Source organism: Lepisosteus platostomus, chromosome 13 (genome assembly GCF_059453375.1).
Source record: "Lepisosteus platostomus isolate fLepPlt1 chromosome 13, fLepPlt1.hap1, whole genome shotgun sequence".
In the NCBI taxonomy this organism is placed as follows: domain Eukaryota; kingdom Metazoa; phylum Chordata; class Actinopteri; order Semionotiformes; family Lepisosteidae; genus Lepisosteus; species Lepisosteus platostomus.
In genome coordinates this window covers 44,297,313-44,314,838 of record NC_142623.1, presented here as the reverse complement: position 1 = coordinate 44,314,838, position 17,526 = coordinate 44,297,313, and the positions used below count along the sequence as shown (strand labels likewise).

The window sequence follows — 17,526 nt, the reverse complement described above, 5'->3', positions numbered from 1 at the left end:
AGAGTAGTCAGAAATTTGAGGTTACAACTGAGTCCCCAGTCCTCTCCCGGTTTCCTGCTGTGACAGAGGTTACAGGATGCGCACCCTCACTCTAGCTTGTGCTGTGGTTACTTTGCCCCCCCGGGAGCGATCTCTGGAGATGCCCCCCTCCAGGGCTGCGACCCGTTTCTAACCCGTCTCCCTTCCCGGCAGCGATCCGCGGATTCTCGCCGCAGCACAAGATCAGCAGCTTCGAGGAGGCTAAGGGGTTGGACCGCATCAACGAGCGGATGCCGCCGCGCAAGGACGCCGTGAACAACGTGGGCCACTCCATGGGCAAGATGAACATGTCGGAGTCCAACGGCACGGACGATAACAGCAATATTCAGTGATCCCCCGGCGTTAAGACTCCCACACACATCCCCGGCGGAACGTCACGGAGATCCTCGCCCCTCCCCCCCGCCTCTGGTTTCCAACAGACAAACCTGCTTGAATCGATCATTAGAAACACAAACCACGCCGCCCTGTATTAGAGCCCCGCAAGCCGACGACAAGCAAACAAGCAAGCAAGCGACCTCTCTGGGGGCTCGAGCCCCGGTCAGGAGCGCGCCCGAGACTGCGTCCGCCACTTCCTGTTTCCTGCCCGCGAGAGCCCGGGGGGCTCCGCCCTTCCGGGTGCTCGAGCCAATCACGGCGTAGCGACGCTTCGGGAAGGCGCACCATCGGTACCGGCACCGCACGTTTTCAAACTTCATTAAAGGTTTCGTTCGTAAAACATCTTATAAGAAAAAAAAAAGATCTTGCTGTTGAAAATGTTTTGCTACTAGTATTAATAAAGAGAATATTAAAAAAATGTAAGTCTTATAAAATGTGTACAATTTCAAGATATTTGCAATGCAATCTTACCTGAAATTCAGTTTTTGTAAGAGGACATCGGCCCCTGATTCATTCTGTGTGCTAGGTCAATCATTCTTTTAATAAGCCACTGTCGACCACGTTGCTCTGAATAAGTAAATAATGCAATTTGAGTTTTGTTGCTACCTTGTCACAATATACCTGATCGTTTCTCACTTGCCTGTAATTACAAATGTACACAGTATGTTTTGCAAACTGATTTACCATTGCAGTAAAATAGAAATGACAATAATTTGTACAGCATCTATAGAACGCATCTATGCATGCGATTAAGTTCTTTATTGATACGTGAAATTATATTTGTGCTGTGTTTCAATATAGTAGGTCTGAATTATTTCTGCTTTATATTATATTTGTAAAATTATATTTTTGTTTTTTATTCTTATTTTTTATCATTTTCTTTTTCTTTTTTTTCTTTTTTTTTTGCTGTACAGGCACTGACGTTCTTTTCAAAATGTTACTTTGGACTTTTTTCCGTTCTGTTCATGTACAGAAGTTGTTCAATAGTGTGAATGAACATATTATTCAGTGAAAAGCAACAGTCTGGCTGCCAATGCATGATAGCATGGTTTATTAAAATGTAAAACAAATTAGGCACACTCCTGTGTGTGTCTCACTTTTAAAAGGAAAAAATATTATCATTCTTAATATTCTTACTCTTATTATTGAGCTTACTGTTCATTTTCTTCCACTATTTTATGAGCCTTGTTTTGTCCTGACGTGGTTTACTTTTAAAGGAATTTCATGGAATTTAACTTGTGACAATTTTCTTGTATTTTTCTCTGGAACTACATTTTCGCATATGATTCTTAAACACAGACATTGTGCGCATGCCCTATGGGAGGATACCTTTTTTTACTCTTGAATAAAATATGCATGAATCATTTGTGTTTATGGACTTTTTTCAACGTTGTATTTATTTTAATATACAACATGTTGTGTTAAATGCAATTTAAATAAATTGCATTGGAAAATAAATTAATGAAAATTACTTTTTTTTTATCAGTGGACCACAAAGCTCAACGGCTCTGGGGGGTAAACTGTGTACAGTATACTGTAGCATTTCTGATGACTAGCTCGGGAAGGTTTCACCACAGTTCATTTAACCCAATATGAGCTTTTGCAACTGTATGGAAAACTACTGAAGCTCAGTTCTCCTAAGATTATTATTGCTAGGGGATTGAGAGGGTACAGCACAACAACTGGTCATTACAGTCTGATCATCTGCAGCACATCATGCAGAGCACTAAGGGGCAAACCTGCTTGTTCCTCACAGGAACGCGAGAGGGCAGGCAAGCAGAACCGAGCAGCTTTAGCAACCCGAGCCCCAGCTGGCGTTGAGCTGCTCTTTGCACTTTCCTCCCTCTTTGCTGCCTCAGTGACTCCGTGCTCCTCTGTGGGTGAACTTGCTCTTACGTACAGTACATGGGGATGGACTTTGCTTCTATGAGTCCCCAGGGTTCCTTAGGAAACAGTGGGAGGAGGAGGTGATGGAGGAGATAGTAACTCCTTCCAGCCTGGAAATCTGCTGCTGAAATAGGCGCCTATGGGTTTATTACCATCACCAAAACAGACTTTCATTAACAAGGTGTCTAACATTTAGGCCAGAGAACCTCTGCTGAATCAACAAGATTATTTAATTGTTTGACACAAAATATTCCCACTGTCTGCAGTACTCCACAAATTGATTACCGTCATGCCTGTCCTCATGGGGGCACTGCAGAGTAGGCCAGTTCTCCTGCAGCAGCTGGCCACGCCCCTCCCACCTGTCAGTCAGGCCGGTTGCTGTGGAAACACAGTCAGACAGGAAGCCTGCTTCACCTGTGGGTAATCACCTTCTGCCTCGTCTCCAAGTGAAGCAGGAGGGTCTGACCGAGCAGTGTTCTGTGCTCTGTTATAACGATAACGCTGAGCCTCTCTAGTTCCTACCTCACTGTGTTCCTAGTTCCCTCTCTTGCACTTTGTTTGGGTTCTCATCCCTGCAGTGTTTTGTCCTTGTCTCTCGGATCTTTCCTTGGTGCCTTGAACTGTGATTTACCTACTGTATGTTACGCACCTTCATGCTTCCTCCTGACTTTGGCTCGTGTATCTCCCTTTTGTGCTTTAACTTCATGTGGACACTGCCCACTTTGACCACAGGGCTGAACTGAGCTGGGGCCTCTTACACAGGGGTCCTACAGGGTCAGAGGATTTCTGGGGTTCTTTCTACCTGAACCCTTGTTTACCTCACTGAACTCATCATTTGCTTAATTACAAGATTTTTTTTCCTGCACTGTAAATAAAAAGCACTGGTTAATAGCAGCTGTTTTTCTTGGGGTCCACCTATTTTAAGGGCACCCCATCTGCAGTCACTGTGTGCTTTGATTCAGTAAGATAGTAGTATTGCTTGTTAATTCCATTAAGCCATCATTTCTTCCATGAAACACGAACTGCAAAGCACCAAATACCAGTAAGTGGTCCCATGGTAAATATACTGGATAGAGTGTGGGATTAATCATGTATTTCTTCCAGGAAAAGTCTATTTTTTTCCAGCTAGGCACAAGTTAAATTACATTTGCAGCTCCAGCAATCGCAGAGAGGCTCACTCTTACTCTGTGGGGATCCCGTTGGGACTCCTGGGTCTTTAAACAGGCAGCAATCCAACAGGGAAGACAGGCCAAATTGCCTTGTCTAGTGTGTAAACTTTTATTAAAGTCTGAAGAAGAGGACGTTTATGTATGCGTGCCATACTGTAAAATGTGTATACAAGTACAAATGTCTTTTTCCACTCTAAACACACCATACTGTATATTTCTCACTTTCCAAGTCTGTTTCCGATGGCAGTCTGGCTGTCTATAACAGAGTCTGCCATTCTGGTGTTTTTCTAAACATGTAACAGGAGCCGGTCCAGGCTCCCGCGAAGCGTAGTTCAGGACCCTATGCTGACGGTATCATCCGGAAGTAAGTGGAGAAGGACATCTGGGGGAGGTACAGCAGGACTGGATGGGTAGACAGACTGGGGGGCGTGACGACGGTGATCCGGTGCTCGGGGGGGCGTGGCGAAGGGCAAACAGATCCAAACAGTCCAAAAAGGAATCTGGGTGCAGTCTAAAGTCCAAAACCGGGGATCCATCCAGGACAAAACAAACAGTCGATATCCGGAACGGGAACAAGGAGTTAAAAGAAAGTAGCGAGGCCCGGCGCTCCGAGCCCCGGACTCGGACGGTCAGGAAGCCGTGAGGAAGCCGATGCCGCCGGGTCTCTCCTGGACCCGCTGGTAGGCGAACTTCCGAGCGTCTATCTCCCAGTGCTGGGCGAGGAATAGTAAGAGCATCTGGCTTAAATAAGGAGGGGCAGGACTGGGGGCAGGTGCACATAATCAACTGAAATGTGAAAGATCTGGAGCGCCCTTAGGAGGAGGGATCCCGATCATGACTAAACATAGTGTTAACTAGTGATGACTCTTCCTTCCTTACTCTGATTTGCATTGGGACAGTGCTGATGCCTCACATTTCCTCTCCAGGGTTTTGTGCCAATGCACAGATGGGTACCAATTTGCAGCAGGAAGACTTATTTGTTTGACAATACTGTCACCTAGTGTTAACTATAATGTACACACCCGAAAAACACCACAGGAGATGTTGAAACACCGCCGTACGCTTCCAGGAAGCATCCCTTCCTTTTCATGGTATCGACTCGCTGAGAGTGCAGTTTCGTAATACTTGCCTGTTCTCTGCGTTTGAAACAGCGCTTCAAGCAGCAGGTCTTACACACTGTACATCTGACGTCCGTGGGGGAGATTCCACAGCCCACCTGTTCAAACCGGACATGTCATTTGTTTGTTTGGGGACAAAAGTGCATGAAAATAACAAACTTCTATTGTTTTTTTTCCCCAAAAGACAAACATCATTTTTTTAAGTTTCACGGAATATGTTCCTGAATATCGGAAACTGGAGCGTTAGAACAGAAAGAGTCTACGCAATTATTGTAAGACCGTAAGAGTACTGTATGTACGGCACACACGGACAAAAGCGAAAGTAAAGTCGTGTTCAGCGTCTTTTGTGCTGGGTCTCAGTGAGCAACAGTCTAGTTCGGTGCCCTGCTGGTTTCTGGCTGCTCTGATCACCCAGCGAAGTCGAGCCTGTCTAAGCTCCTGAGGGGTGACATTTATCGTGGACGCCAAGCGTTTTGTGCTCTGGGAAGCAGGAACACGCGGTCACACCCACCCCCCTTCGCCCGCAGGAATCTGAAACTTGGGGGTAGAAGCCCAAAATACCCTACATCCACGTCGCTAAGGTAAGCGAACCCCGTGCGTCCCGAGAGCTGAGTTTTCTTCTGCTAAAGTCTGCACGCTGCATATCGCGTCCTTGATGCATCCTCATTTGGACAGATGTACAGTACCATGTCACGCTGGTTACAACAGGCGGGTATGCAGGACGTGCTGTACCTGTGTAGTAGGCTACGCCAGAAAGATGTTTTCCGGACTTTCCGGAGAACGGCGTTTTGATCGTCTGCTGCAAAATGGCGTTCACATCTTCAATCCAAGAGTCATTTCACCTAGTCCTAGAACGTCACAGAATGGAGCGACACTAAACTTATTTGCATTGCGCATCTTGTCGATTGGTTTATCGCTGCGAAACGAACTTTAGCGAACCTGCTAACACGTGAATGGGAAGCGTTCTGCTTCCACTGTGAGGCGCGGTGTAGTGGAAATTTTGCTCACAGGTTTGGAATGTCGCGCATCACACTCTTCCTGGAAACCTGGATTTAATGAAGTCTGCCGGTGCCTAATTTATACATCAGCTCCATAATCTGGAGGCCTGATCCAGTCAGATCCCAGAACCTTCAAAACCTTATCAGTAGGGAACTGGATGAGAATCCTCTTGAAACGAATCAGGCAGCTGACGGAAGTGGCGTTGGCTGTCCAGTAGGGGGCGCTCCATGTTCCCAGTCAGTTTCACAGTGTATGTGTAATACACTGTATGTGTAAGTCACAGTGTATTAGCAGAGGAGGTGACTTACCTTTAAGGTGCGATATGACCTAATGACCGTACTGTAGATTTTAAAAGGAATCCACGGGCCTCTCTGCAGGCTGAGTCGATGTGAACTGCGCTGCCGGCTCTGAGGCGCAGGGTGGAGATGACTCTAGGCTCGCTTGCTGTCCTTTTCACCAAAACAAGCAGCGCTGAGAATGGAGCAGGGAAAAGGCTGGGAAGACAGAGAAATAGGAGGTATCTGCTGGACACAGAGTGTGGGGAGAGAGAGAGGGGATTCCAGCCCTTTATAGGGGTAAGGGGCAGTTAAAGGTTGAGCCTGGGGTAAAAGTGGAGGGGGTCATGGGGACAGTCCGTCCCTGTGGGGCAGATTGCTACATTGTCATAGCCACCGTCTGGAACAGGCTGAGAAATATGTCTTCTGTTAATTCTCCTTAGGGAAATTAGGGATGATTCCTCCCTACTGTACCTCGCTGTTCAGGGATCAGGGAGGAGCAGAGAGGCAGGTGTGACTCTCTGCCCAGGGCACTGTGGCTTGTCTCTGGAACGAGTGGTTGTTGCTTGACCCGCGGTGTCCCCGTGTCTTGCATGCAGTGAACTGCAGTAGGTGCAGCTCAGACATGTTTGTCCTTGTCTTTTCAGCAGGTGAGTTCAAACAACATCAGAGCCTGCAGGAACAGGCAGGTGAGCGTCCGGGCAGGTCCTCTCACGCACAGCCTCTGTCCAGCGTCTTACCCCTCTCTGTAATTCTCTTTTAAATGACCTTTCTCTCATATATTTTGTAGAAATGTTTTTAATTATACTAAGAGAAATTGAGGCTTATAACCCAGACAGAAACACTGAGAACAGTGAAGCACGAACTCATGCTTTTGAAACGAACACACCCAGACATGTTGCTTCAAGCTGAAACCCCATTTTCTTTCAGGAAGTGACTGGATGAGATCCTACGAATAATTTACTACAATCAAACTTCCTGCTCTCATTTGTTACCTGTCGTGTGCATTTATGAGAGCTGGGTGTTAGGAATTAACAAAAAGCTCTGCCATGAGGTTCCTGTGTTTAGTTTTGCTTAAACAAACAGTCCCACCGACGAGGAACGCTCTCGGCCCTCTGAGCCGCTGCGCGGTGGAGCTGCTGGTCCAGACTGGCGTTGCTTCATGTCCAGCGGGGGATGGAGTGGCTCCCCTCCAGCGTGTGAAGAGCTCTGGGGTCCTCCGGGATGCATAGACCAAACTGACCCATTTCTTGCAGATGCCGGACCCCCAGCAGCCCAGCGGGAGGCGCTCCGTGGTCCCGCGGCCGCGCGGGAAACTCTCGGTGCTGACGGCAGTGGCGCTGTGCTGCGCCCTGCTGCTCTGGGCGGCGGTGTGGAGGGGCTCCCTGCTGCTGCTGAGGTACACGGCCGTGGGCTGCCTGGCCCTGTCCACAGGCAGCATCCTGAGAGGAGCGTGCCTGCTCGTGGAGGAGCTCGTCAATCACTCCTTCTCCAGGTACGGCCGCCCTGACGTGGTGCTCGCTCGCTCGCTCGCAGAGCGGGGCCACAGGGGTCTGGGCGCTGCTCCCATCTGGGAGACACCTCTTTGCCCCAGGGAGCACCGGAAATGCTGTACCCCTCTGCAAGTTCACTGCTAAAGCCGTTTTTCATTTCCTGATATTCCTGATGTTCGTCCCGGACCCTTTGGTGGCGAGGTGCGTTATCGTTGCACTGGAAAACAGCTCCCCCAGGGAACAACAAGGGTTGAATCAAGTGGATCGGTGCCACATTTCAAAGCAGGAAGATGCCGTAAGGACAGGCAGTGGCTCTAGAGACCAGCCCAGGGGCTGCAGGGCCAAGCCACTGTTTCTAAACTCTTTGAACAGTCAGGTTTGGACCACTGAAGCAGATCATTTTTTCCATGAAGTAGTATAGAGGTTTGCTGCAATGAAAATACTCTGACGGATGGGGAGGCAACTGAGTTTAAAAGTGTTCGTACCCCCCAGCTTGGTTGCCTGTATATGAAGGTTTGAGAAATGGACTTTGTTCCCCTGTGTTTTGGCAGCTGTCAGTGGGCTACAGGGAAGGCAAACATGCAGGAAGACACTGTACTAATGACCAAAGCAGTGTTCATGATAATTAGCACAGGTTCAAATGAAATCACTTAGATAATTTAATCATCTGTATTTTAACAGAAATATTCTATATTGACCAAAACACTCTTACAGAGTTTATTAATCTGACCTGCATGAGGACGGAGCACTTTCCCTCAAACCCTCACACCTAAAGAAGGATTCACAGCTGAAACGTTGTGTTTTCCTTCTTCTCTTTTCAGCATGGAATAAACCTATGACTTGTTCCTTTGTATTTTATAGTATGTGATAAAACAAAGTCAGTAGATTTTAAACTAATCTGCTTTTGAAAAGGTTTGCCTTTCACATTGGCTAAATCATTTTTCAGCCAGGATCTAATGATCACAGTTATGTAGCCTCCACTCCTGGTTTGGTACCCAAAGTGGCACCTGAATCCAGTCCTTGTGCTTTTTCTGCAGGTACCGAGGCAACCTGATGAAGATGCTGAAAGCCTGCTTTCACCGGGGTCACTTTCTCTGCCTGGCTGTGGTGTGTGTCTTTAACCAGCTGGAGCCTGAAGACTGGCTCTCCGTGTGTATGGCCTGTATCTGCTCCCTCCTCTTCAGTGCCATGGGGTTATGTGTAAGTCACAGCTTGCCAGAAACCAGGAAGTTTCAGTTCTCCAGAGAGTCCTCCAAAGGAAGTCTGATTTTGTTTTCTCGACATGTCATTCTTAGTTTTGTATTCTCTTGAGGGTTTTCTGAGTAATTCTGTAGGAGGAGGAGTTTCTGTAATCCTGCTCTTAGTGAGTGGTCATATCCAAGTCTCCTAGGCCTACAGAGTTCTCAGTCTCGACCCAGTTAAACCTTAAAGTCACCTGCCAGTCACAGATCACAGTCCAGTGCTTATAAAGGGCCTCAATGTGCCAGAAAGAAGAGGCTTCTTGCCACTATCATCTGCAGTTTGATCCACATCTTGCTCTAGATTTCAGATTGAAGGCAACTGAACTGGACCTGAACTTTTTCGATACGCTTCAATAAGGACTTTGTTGGGCCAGTCAGGATGTTCAGCTGGGTTCCTGAGTGTCACTCAGCTTCTGGTTTCCAGTTTGGCCATTGGGCTGCAGACATCTCTTAATGCCCCCCCACCTGGCCGCAGATGATGACCTTTAACCCCACTGGAGTGATCTGGGGGCGCCGCTCTGGGTTTGCCATGTTCTCGAGGAAACACGGGCCCTCCTTCCTTGGCTCTGTGTGACAGGGGAAAAAGAGGGCTTTTTTGTGAGTGAAGCTGACGAAACTGTCCCTGGCTCTCGACTGTGGGAAGCAGGACTTATCGTCCTGGATGTGGGTCCCGTTTCGCCCACGTTGACGCACAGCGTGACGTTTGGCTGGTAGGAGTAGGAGCTGCTCTGGAAAGTTGCTGACATCCCCATTGTCGCTGGCTGTGGGAAGTCCCAGGTTTCGCAAGGGCCTGGTGTGGTTTCCCGACACGAGCAGCTCGTCTCAGCAGCCTGCTGTGTGCTCTCATGCTTCAGCAAACCACACACCCTGTACTTGTTTGACAAATTATTTCCCTTTCTTAGATTAGAATAAAACAGGAGACATGAGCCCTGTGCTTCAGTGTATTAGCAAGGCTTTCAGGAATCCGTGCTCTGTCTGGCCTGCGGTTGATGACACAACAGGACTGACTCAGTCTATCATGTGAAGGCCTTTTCACTGAGCTGTCTGATTTCACCTCAACCCCGAGGGACCCTCGACTTCCAGCACGCTCTCCTTCCTGAGGGACGAAGACGGTATGGCCACTGTTGGCCACTGTTCAGCTGCTGCTGAGGGACAAAGTTCATGACGGAAAGAAAGTGCTGCTGGTTTCTGTGATGGTTAAAAGCAGGAATGTTACTGTGCTGCACTGGGGCCACATCATGCTCTAAAGTGGGGCAGTATAGGGCAGTGAGGGCCACTGAGGGGCAGTATGGGGCAGTATGGGGCTGTGAGGGCCCCTGAGGGGCAGTATGGGGCTGTGAGGACCACTGAGGGGGAGTGCTGGGCAGTGAGGGGCAGTATGGGGGCAGTTAGGCCACTGAGGGGCAGTATGGGGCAGTATGAGGCAGTATGAGGCAGTATGAGGCAGTATGGGGCAGTGAGGGCCACTGAGGGGCAGTATGGGGCAGTATAGGGGAAGTGAGGGGCAGTATGGGGCAGTGAGGCCACTGAGGGGCAGTATGGGGCAGTATGGGGCAGTGAGGCCACTGAGGGGCAGTGCTGGGCAGTGGGGGCAGTTGGGCACATGAAGTAACAGCATGGCTGAGGTCTGTGTGTGGACCCTCCACTCCCTGTGCTTTCAGGACCCTGCCGCAGTGGAGGTGTCTGAAATTGTTGAGCAGAGGAAGATGAACGTGGGGCACGGGCTGGCCTGGTCCTTCTACACCGGGTACCTGAGACTCATCCTTCCCAGTGAGTGACGCCTCGCTTCCTGTTTCTTCTTCTCTGTTCGTTTCGCATCCTGTTACACCCTCCTTCTTCTCCTTGGCCCGAGTCCCGCCTTCCCAGCCCAAGAGGCACCTGTCACTAGATCCGCAGGCTTTCCTGGCTCCCAGATCTGGGAGTCCTGGATTCCCACTCCTGTCTGCAGCTCTTCACTGCACCAGAGCACAGAGCGTAGCAGGTGTATCACTGGGTGCTCAGACCCTTTCGAAAAGCTCAGTGAAGTGTTACGTGGCTGTAAAGCACAACCACATGCAGGGGTGTCATAGACACCTGAGAAGTTCCCCAGCGCTGCACAAGAGCCACTCAGGGCGTGCTGTCTGCACAGAGCAAGGCAAGATCCAGACACCTCCACTTTGGCGCTGTGCCAGTACAGCCGGTGTGCTTACCTGGAGCTGAAAGGTTCTATGAAAAGGAAGGTTGTTTAACACAGTGCAAGCGCTGCAGGTGTGCCCACCCTCCAGTCCCCAGGTGCACAGGTGTGCCCACCCTCCAGTCCCCAGGTGCACAGGTGTGCCCACCCTCCAGTCCCCAGGTGCACAGGTGTGCCCACCCTCCAGTCCCCAGGTGCACAGGTGTGCCCACCCTCCAGTCCCCAGGTGCACAGGTGTGCCCACCCTCCAGTCTCCAGGTGCACAGGTGTGCCCACCCTCCAGTCTCCAGGTGCAGGTACAGCATCTGGTACAGCATCATTTCTCAGCAGCATTAGCTGGTCTCCTTTTAAAAGCCATTTAGAGGGCTGTGAGGGAGCATCTGTTGCTTAACTAAGGGAAGGGCAGTCTGAGCAGAGGCCTGCTAGCACCGCTGGGGGAGGAGATGGTGAAACACCCTGAGCTGCCGCTGGGATGAATGGGAGACCCTGGAGAAACTCCGGGAGCCCCCCGGCCTGGCCGCTTGCTCCCCTCCTCCGGAGGTGCAGGCCTGGCGGTGGCGGAGGGTCCTGAGCCGCTGTCTGTGCGCAGCAGGGCTGGAGGCCTCGATCGAGGAGTACCACGCCAGCCGGAGCGCCGCCGTGCTGCAGCACCGGGACACCTGGAAGCTGCACATCCTCATCCCCCTGAGCTGCTGCATCCCGGACAAGCTGGAGGAGGCCGACGACAACATCAGCTTCCTGGACAACCTGCCCGACATCACCATCGACAGGGCCGGCATCCGGAAGAGGGTGTTCAAGCACAGCATCTACACCGTCTACGACCAGGCCAAGAGGGTAGGGCGCTGGGCGCTGGTCTGGACAGGCAGCACCTGTCCGGGGAGAGGGCTCAGCAGGACAGCCCTGTCTGTGCTCCGCAGAGGCTCTCCAGCTTCCAGAGTTGTGAAAAAAGGCACCAGCAGATGATTTAACTAGATTCATGCCGCCTGCTATAGACTATCAAATCTTCAGCAAGGGGTGTATCACATAGTGCTTTTTTTGTGGTCGGGATCTAAACATTACCGTGTTTCATACTGTGAAAAGTCATCATGTAATCACTTTCACATGCAATGAATATTGCCATGTGTAAAATGATCTTTTAAAGACTGTTGTAAAATAGATGACACATCCGATCCGTGTAATTAATGGCACTAGCGCTGATGTTGAGTGATCAGCAGGTGACCAAGAAACCAAATTCAGATTGGTGATGAAATAGACAATGTCTGTAATTTGGAGTTGCGTTCCTGGAGAATTGGGCTGGTATATGATGTCAGCACAGTTACTGTAAATAATAGGAGGCTGTGCTTTACATGCAGTAGTGTCTGTAGTATGTGCGTGATTCCCATGAAACGTATGTGAACAATATGAAGAGAATGTTCAGAATACCGGGCACGAGAGCAAAGCTGAAATCTGTAAGTGAATGGAGAGGTTTTAAATATAAGCATACTCTTAACATTAAGAGTTATTAGCTTGAGGGTAACTACCATGGGCCAAAGCAACGTCTGAGTGGAGATGGTCTTCACTGTGAGGTATACTGCAAGATCTGGGCTCTGTGAGTTGACAAAGCCCAGTGAGAGGAGTGGGGTCTAGCCTGCTGCAGAGGTTAATGCCCACTGTGTTTAAATGACATCTTCTCTCTCGTTTGTGTGTGTCTCTCTGTTTTTTGTCTGTGTGTGTGTCTCTGCATGTCTCTTTCATCTGTGTGTGTGCCTTTGCGCGTGTCTCTTGTTTATGCGTGTGTCTTTCTCTCATCTGTGTGTGTCAGTTGTTTGTGTGTGTGTCAATGCATGTCTCTATCTCATCTCCGTGTGCATCCATGCATGTGTCTCTCTCTGATCTGTGTCTCTCTCCTCTGTGTGTCTCTAGCCTCACTACTGTGTGGTGGAGTACGCCACTCCCCTCGTGACCCTGTACCAGATGTCTCAGGAGGCCATGGCAGGCTTCGACGCCGAGGAGCGCCTGCAGCAGAGCACCCTGTTCTTCAGGACTCTGCGGGACATCCTGGAGAGCTCACGCGAGTGCCGCGGGCGCTACAGGCTCATCCTGCTGGACGGTGAGGTCCTCTCAGGTCCTGGGACCCCTTTTGCTTTGAGCCAACTGCAGGGTTTGAGGCGTGTTGAAAAAAGCCCCACCCCCAGACCCGCACAGACCACGCCCTATCCTTGATCCCGCCCCCAGACCCACACAGGCCACGCCCTGTCCTCTGCTCTTGCCCCCAGACCCACACAGGCCACCCCCTGTCCTTGATCCCATCCCCAGACCCACACAGACCACGCCCTATCCCTGATCCCACCCCCAGACCCACACAGGGCATGCCGTGTCCCTGCTCCCACCCCCAGATCCACACAGGCCACCCCCTGTCCCTGATCCTGCCCCCAGTCCCACACAGGCCACCCCCTGTCCTTGACCCCGCCCCAAGAACCACACAGGCCATCCCCTGTCCCAGTCCCCACCTTCAGACCCACACAGACCAAGCCCTGTCCCTGCTCCTGCCCCAAATCTCAGGTGGCACAGTCCTATCGTACCCCTGAGCAAGGTGCTTTGTTCATATCACTCGGTTAACAGCAGCCTTTGGATACAAGCATAAGACACAATAATATGGACAGAACTGTGTAGTAACAGTGTGCCCCTCGTAACCCCTGCTGGTTTTGTTACCCCTGCAGACTGCAGAGCCCCGGGCGAGGGCTCCGAGACAGAGCCCCACTTCCTGTCTCAGGAGATCCTGAGGCATCTGGAGCAGCAGAAGAGAGAGGAGTACTGCATCCGAGAGGCTCCTAACACTCAGCCACAGGATGCCCTGTCCCGGCAGCCCACCCTCATGATCAGCAACGACCTGCCTCAGCCTCTGAGATCTATAAGAAGCTAAGCGCTGTGCCCGTGTCCCTTAGATACGCTCGCTGGGTGACCACTCGCGCATTTCCGCTTTCAGGTTGGTGAATAAGCAGCCTTCTCTGTGAGCTGTTGTTCAGGAAAAGAATGCAATAGGAGCTCTACAACACACCATTGCCAACATTCCCTGTGTCTCCCCCTGGTGCTGAATCAGGCCGCTCTGCACAGCAAGAATTTGCACTGCAAGCTCTCACTGTCTCGTGTTCTAGCTGGTATGTCTCAGCACACCGGGAGCATTTATCAAGTCTTTAATACAATATAGTCTGGTCCATACATTTTTACATTCCTGCTGCAGTTTTGTTCTTTTATTCCATGTGTACGTTCCATTGTTTTGAAAAACCCGTACCTGTCTGAAAGTTGTTTGCCTGTCTGCCTCCCTGATGACTGCATGTCCAAGGCTCTGGCAGTGTGGGGATCTGCAGTCCTCCACTCTACTGGGGAGATGCTTATTGTAATGTCCGTCTCGAATTCTTGGAGTCTGGGCTGTGTGGGACTGTGCAGGACCGCGTGGTGCCAGGACGGTGAACCCGAGCAGCTGCCCCATGTCAGCGGGCTGTGTTCTGCGGTGATGTGCTTCCTGGTGTGATCTGAGCTGGTCTCTGCACATCCACAGACAGGTGTAGCCTGCCCCCTTGTGGCCTTGCGGCTCAGATGAGACTTTTGGGCATGCTGTGTTGCTACAGATACTGTATTTAAATAAAGCATGTCATATCCTATATTTTGTTTTAAGCATATAAAAATACAGATATTTTTTAAATGTTAGATTCCTGACTCTCTAGGTTTTGTCCTACAAATGGGAAGCAAAGATGTATGAAGAAATAATAAGCCATTGTACAAAAGCACCAACCATATTATTTCCAAAACAGAAAAGATGGACAATCTGGACATCGCCAACCAGACAAACAACGTGTCTTTTTTATTCATTAGCACATCAGCAGTTTATTAATCTCACCTACTTCCTCTCTACTCTGTATATACTGTGTATATACAGAAGAAGACTCCACAGCAAAATGTTGTGTTTCTTTTCTTCTCTTTTCAGTAGGGACATTTATTTGTTTCCCTACTGTGTAAATACACACGTATATCTCCTCCTGAGCTTCCCTTTGCAAATCTCTCCTGCACCCTCCCTCCTTCCCATCAACACCCTTGCAGCAGCTCCCTGGCTCATTCCTTATGACCGTGAGGAGGGTCCTGCCTCCTACTTACAGTCAGGCTGCTGTTCCTTCAGCTAGGAGAGCTACACTAAAAAAACACCAGGACATTTAATCTCCATACGCCACTTATTGTGTTCTGACCAAACTGCTGAAAACACATATTTAACAACAGATCCAGTGTTTCATTGCTTTTGCACTTTCATCTGCATTCTTTCTAGTGTGACAAAGCATGTGTTCGCATTGCCCAATCAGGCCAGATTGTGCATCTCAAAGTATTCAAAGAGTCCTCCATCACACCGTATTGGAGTTTTCTCCTTGAGTGTTTCTAACGGAACCTGGCAAGGCGCAGAGCTAGCTACAAAGGTCACTGAGAGGGCCTCTCAATACAGCTTCAGAACGCAATTTCGGTGTTGGAGAAGCCTTCAGACATCCTTCAAGCTATAAATATTCCTGACTCTGTCTATGGCAGAACTGGAATTGCACAGAGAGGGGTCAAGCAATAAAACCTGATAGGGTTTGTGCTATCATACAGTATCACCCCACTATGAGCTTCAGTCTCCTGGGAAGGGCTGAAACCCTTTAATAACACGTAACGGCTCTTATCCCTCTGGCTGTCATTGAAGCACTCTCCTTCGTTGTTTAGTGAAGAAAAGATCTGGGCGGTGCAGTAACGCTGCACAGGGGAATCTCTGCTGCAGTAAGCAGAAACACTGTTTTTACCTGTTGACAGACAATGTAAACTATTGCACAGAATCACGGACCGTTACCCTGTCCTGAAGTCGGTGAGTAAATTTCCTGGCCAGGATCTTGTACATTCGGTCCAGGCTGGAGCCGAGTCTGCTCCGAGCCCTACAGGTAGGTGGCCTCGATCACGTGGGGCTCTTGGCTGCCGCCCTGCTGGTGGAACTTGCAGAGGCACGGTGTCCTGGCCCGCCCCTCCCTGCGCCGCGCTGGCTGGAGAGACTTCCTGAGGGAGCCCAGCCTCTGCCACAGGGTGAGCTGGGGGGCGCCGGGGGCCTCCAGGTCCTGTGGGAGGGGCTCCCGGCGCCGCAGCTGACCAGCAGGACGATGGCCACCGCCAGCAGCACGAACGCGACCACGATGGCAGTGAGGACCAGCAGAGCGTCCGGCGTCACCGGCCCCGCTGGGGGGTCTGAGCGCAGGCCGGGGGTCAGGCTGGGGGGCAGGCCGGGGCTGGGAGTCAAGGTGTCCATTCCTGCTCTCCTGGAGGCCTCACAGCGCTGGTGACCTCTCAGAGTGCCGTGCCAGGCTGACCTCGTGGCAGCATGCCCTGCCTGAGGAAGAGGCTCCAGGGCCAGTTTGATGCAGACCTGTTCACAGTCCTGGACAGGCTTCCTAGCGCTGAGGCACGTGTAGTTTATAAGGGCTGTTAGTGGGAGCAGCGCTTTCCTCTCCTCGGGGCTCCAGTTTGAAGTGTTAAACTAGCAGAATTTCTTCATTCTGGAGGAAATATCTTCCTGGAAGTTGTGGATTTTATTTATGTGTAAAAAATGTTTCCAAATCCTGCAATATGTAACATGAAAAATACAACTTTATTAGCAAATGGGAAATTGAAAGCGCACTGAAGCATTTACACATATAATTGTTTTATTTACACATATAATAGTATCACATAGAATATATTATACACGTACAGGATAATATCCTGTTATGAATTTTGAAATCACTTTTTTGAACACGTACTGTATGTGTCAATACAGCCCAGACGACTGTCAGAACCAGCACTGAGCAGATGTGCTGAAGTGGAACAATGCGTTGCACCAGCGCAGGAAGTTGTGACACCGGGCCTGTGACAAACAGGCACTCTGGAAGGAAATGAATAAAGATGAGCCACTCTGGTGTGAAACAATTAGAGAAAAGAGCTGAAAGTTCACACTGCAGCCAAAACAATACCTGCTATAAAAGCAGGGGTCCCCTCAGGTCTGTGGAATCCCAATTATTAGTGCCTTGTCTGGACTGTGCTGAAAGGACAAGTGTTTTTTTCCTGTGTTTGTGGAGACACAGCTGTCTGCACTGGTTTCCAATGGCTCAGTTCTTAGTGCTAATGTGTCTGTACTGGCTGCTCTCTAGCTGACTTGGAATTTGAATATGCTTTGTGTGTAGTTCCTGAATGTAGGAATGCTGTGCAGAAATGCCAGGATTATTTGAGTGGAAATGCCCAGCATGTTTGCAAGCAGAAGCTGTTCAAGACGATCCTGTGCTTTGTCTTTGAGCAATGGAATCCTAAGTTAATACCAGAGGAGCGGTTCATGTCTGTCAGACATACGCCCTCAAACAGAACCTGAGAGGAATATGTAAACGTATTTAGAGAGTGATTGGATGTTAATGTGTTTCTTCAATATATATACAGTCTAAACACTCTTCCAAGATGCTTGTGATGACATTGTATAGCATACTGAAACCAAATATCCCCATTCTTGACACACTAATATTAAGGCACTGCTGAGATGCTGGGAGCAGATCTCCAGAGTCTCCGAGACGTCCCACAGTCTGCGAGTCCTGGCAATAACCTGGCCACACTCCCACTCAGAGGGGGTTTATTGTTTATTCTTATTTTTAATTTTGTGCTTCTTCATCCTGTGAGATGTTTTTCTAGACTCATTCCTTAATTAATTTGTCCTATATCCAAATCATATTCAATTTGTGTTGCAGGTTTT

The 17,526-nt window shown here is 49.7% G+C and overlaps 2 protein-coding genes and 1 long non-coding RNA gene across 9 annotated transcripts in view; 2 read left to right on the top strand and 1 right to left on the bottom strand.

Annotated features, from left to right (window-relative positions):
* Window positions 1-1,778, top strand: part of LOC148650755 (protein phosphatase 3 catalytic subunit alpha-like) — a 102,702-nt gene extending 100,924 nt beyond the window's left edge. For all 3 annotated transcript variants that reach the window (XM_088604880.1, XM_088604879.1, XM_088604881.1), the window contains exon 14: window positions 193-1,778. In XM_088604880.1, the coding sequence (XP_088461006.1) occupies window positions 193-371 (179 nt within the window). In that variant the 3' untranslated portion in view covers window positions 372-1,778. The remainder of the gene's footprint in view (window positions 1-192) is intronic.
* LOC148650754 (uncharacterized) lies at window positions 1,447-5,769 on the bottom strand. The gene is made up of 2 exons (XR_015926218.1): window positions 5,321-5,769; window positions 1,447-4,686 (listed from the first exon to the last, which is right to left on the bottom strand). It is a non-coding gene; the product is annotated as an uncharacterized LOC148650754 (long non-coding RNA).
* sting1 (stimulator of interferon response cGAMP interactor 1) lies at window positions 4,680-14,456 on the top strand. Of its 5 annotated transcripts, none has more exons than XM_088604884.1 (8): window positions 4,680-5,169; window positions 6,513-6,551; window positions 7,119-7,357; window positions 8,393-8,555; window positions 10,258-10,366; window positions 11,359-11,603; window positions 12,672-12,858; window positions 13,469-14,456. In XM_088604884.1, exons 3-8 carry the CDS (start codon window positions 7,119-7,121, stop codon window positions 13,669-13,671), a joined length of 1,146 nt encoding a protein of 381 aa, XP_088461010.1. In that variant the 5' UTR covers window positions 4,680-5,169; window positions 6,513-6,551; the 3' UTR covers window positions 13,672-14,456. The 5 variants fall into 5 exon arrangements, with proteins under 5 accessions (XP_088461010.1, XP_088461009.1, XP_088461011.1 ...); XM_088604883.1 differs by having other exon boundaries at window positions 6,510-6,551; XM_088604885.1 differs by having other exon boundaries at window positions 6,510-6,610.
* Window positions 14,457-17,526: the final 3,070 nt, after the last annotated feature.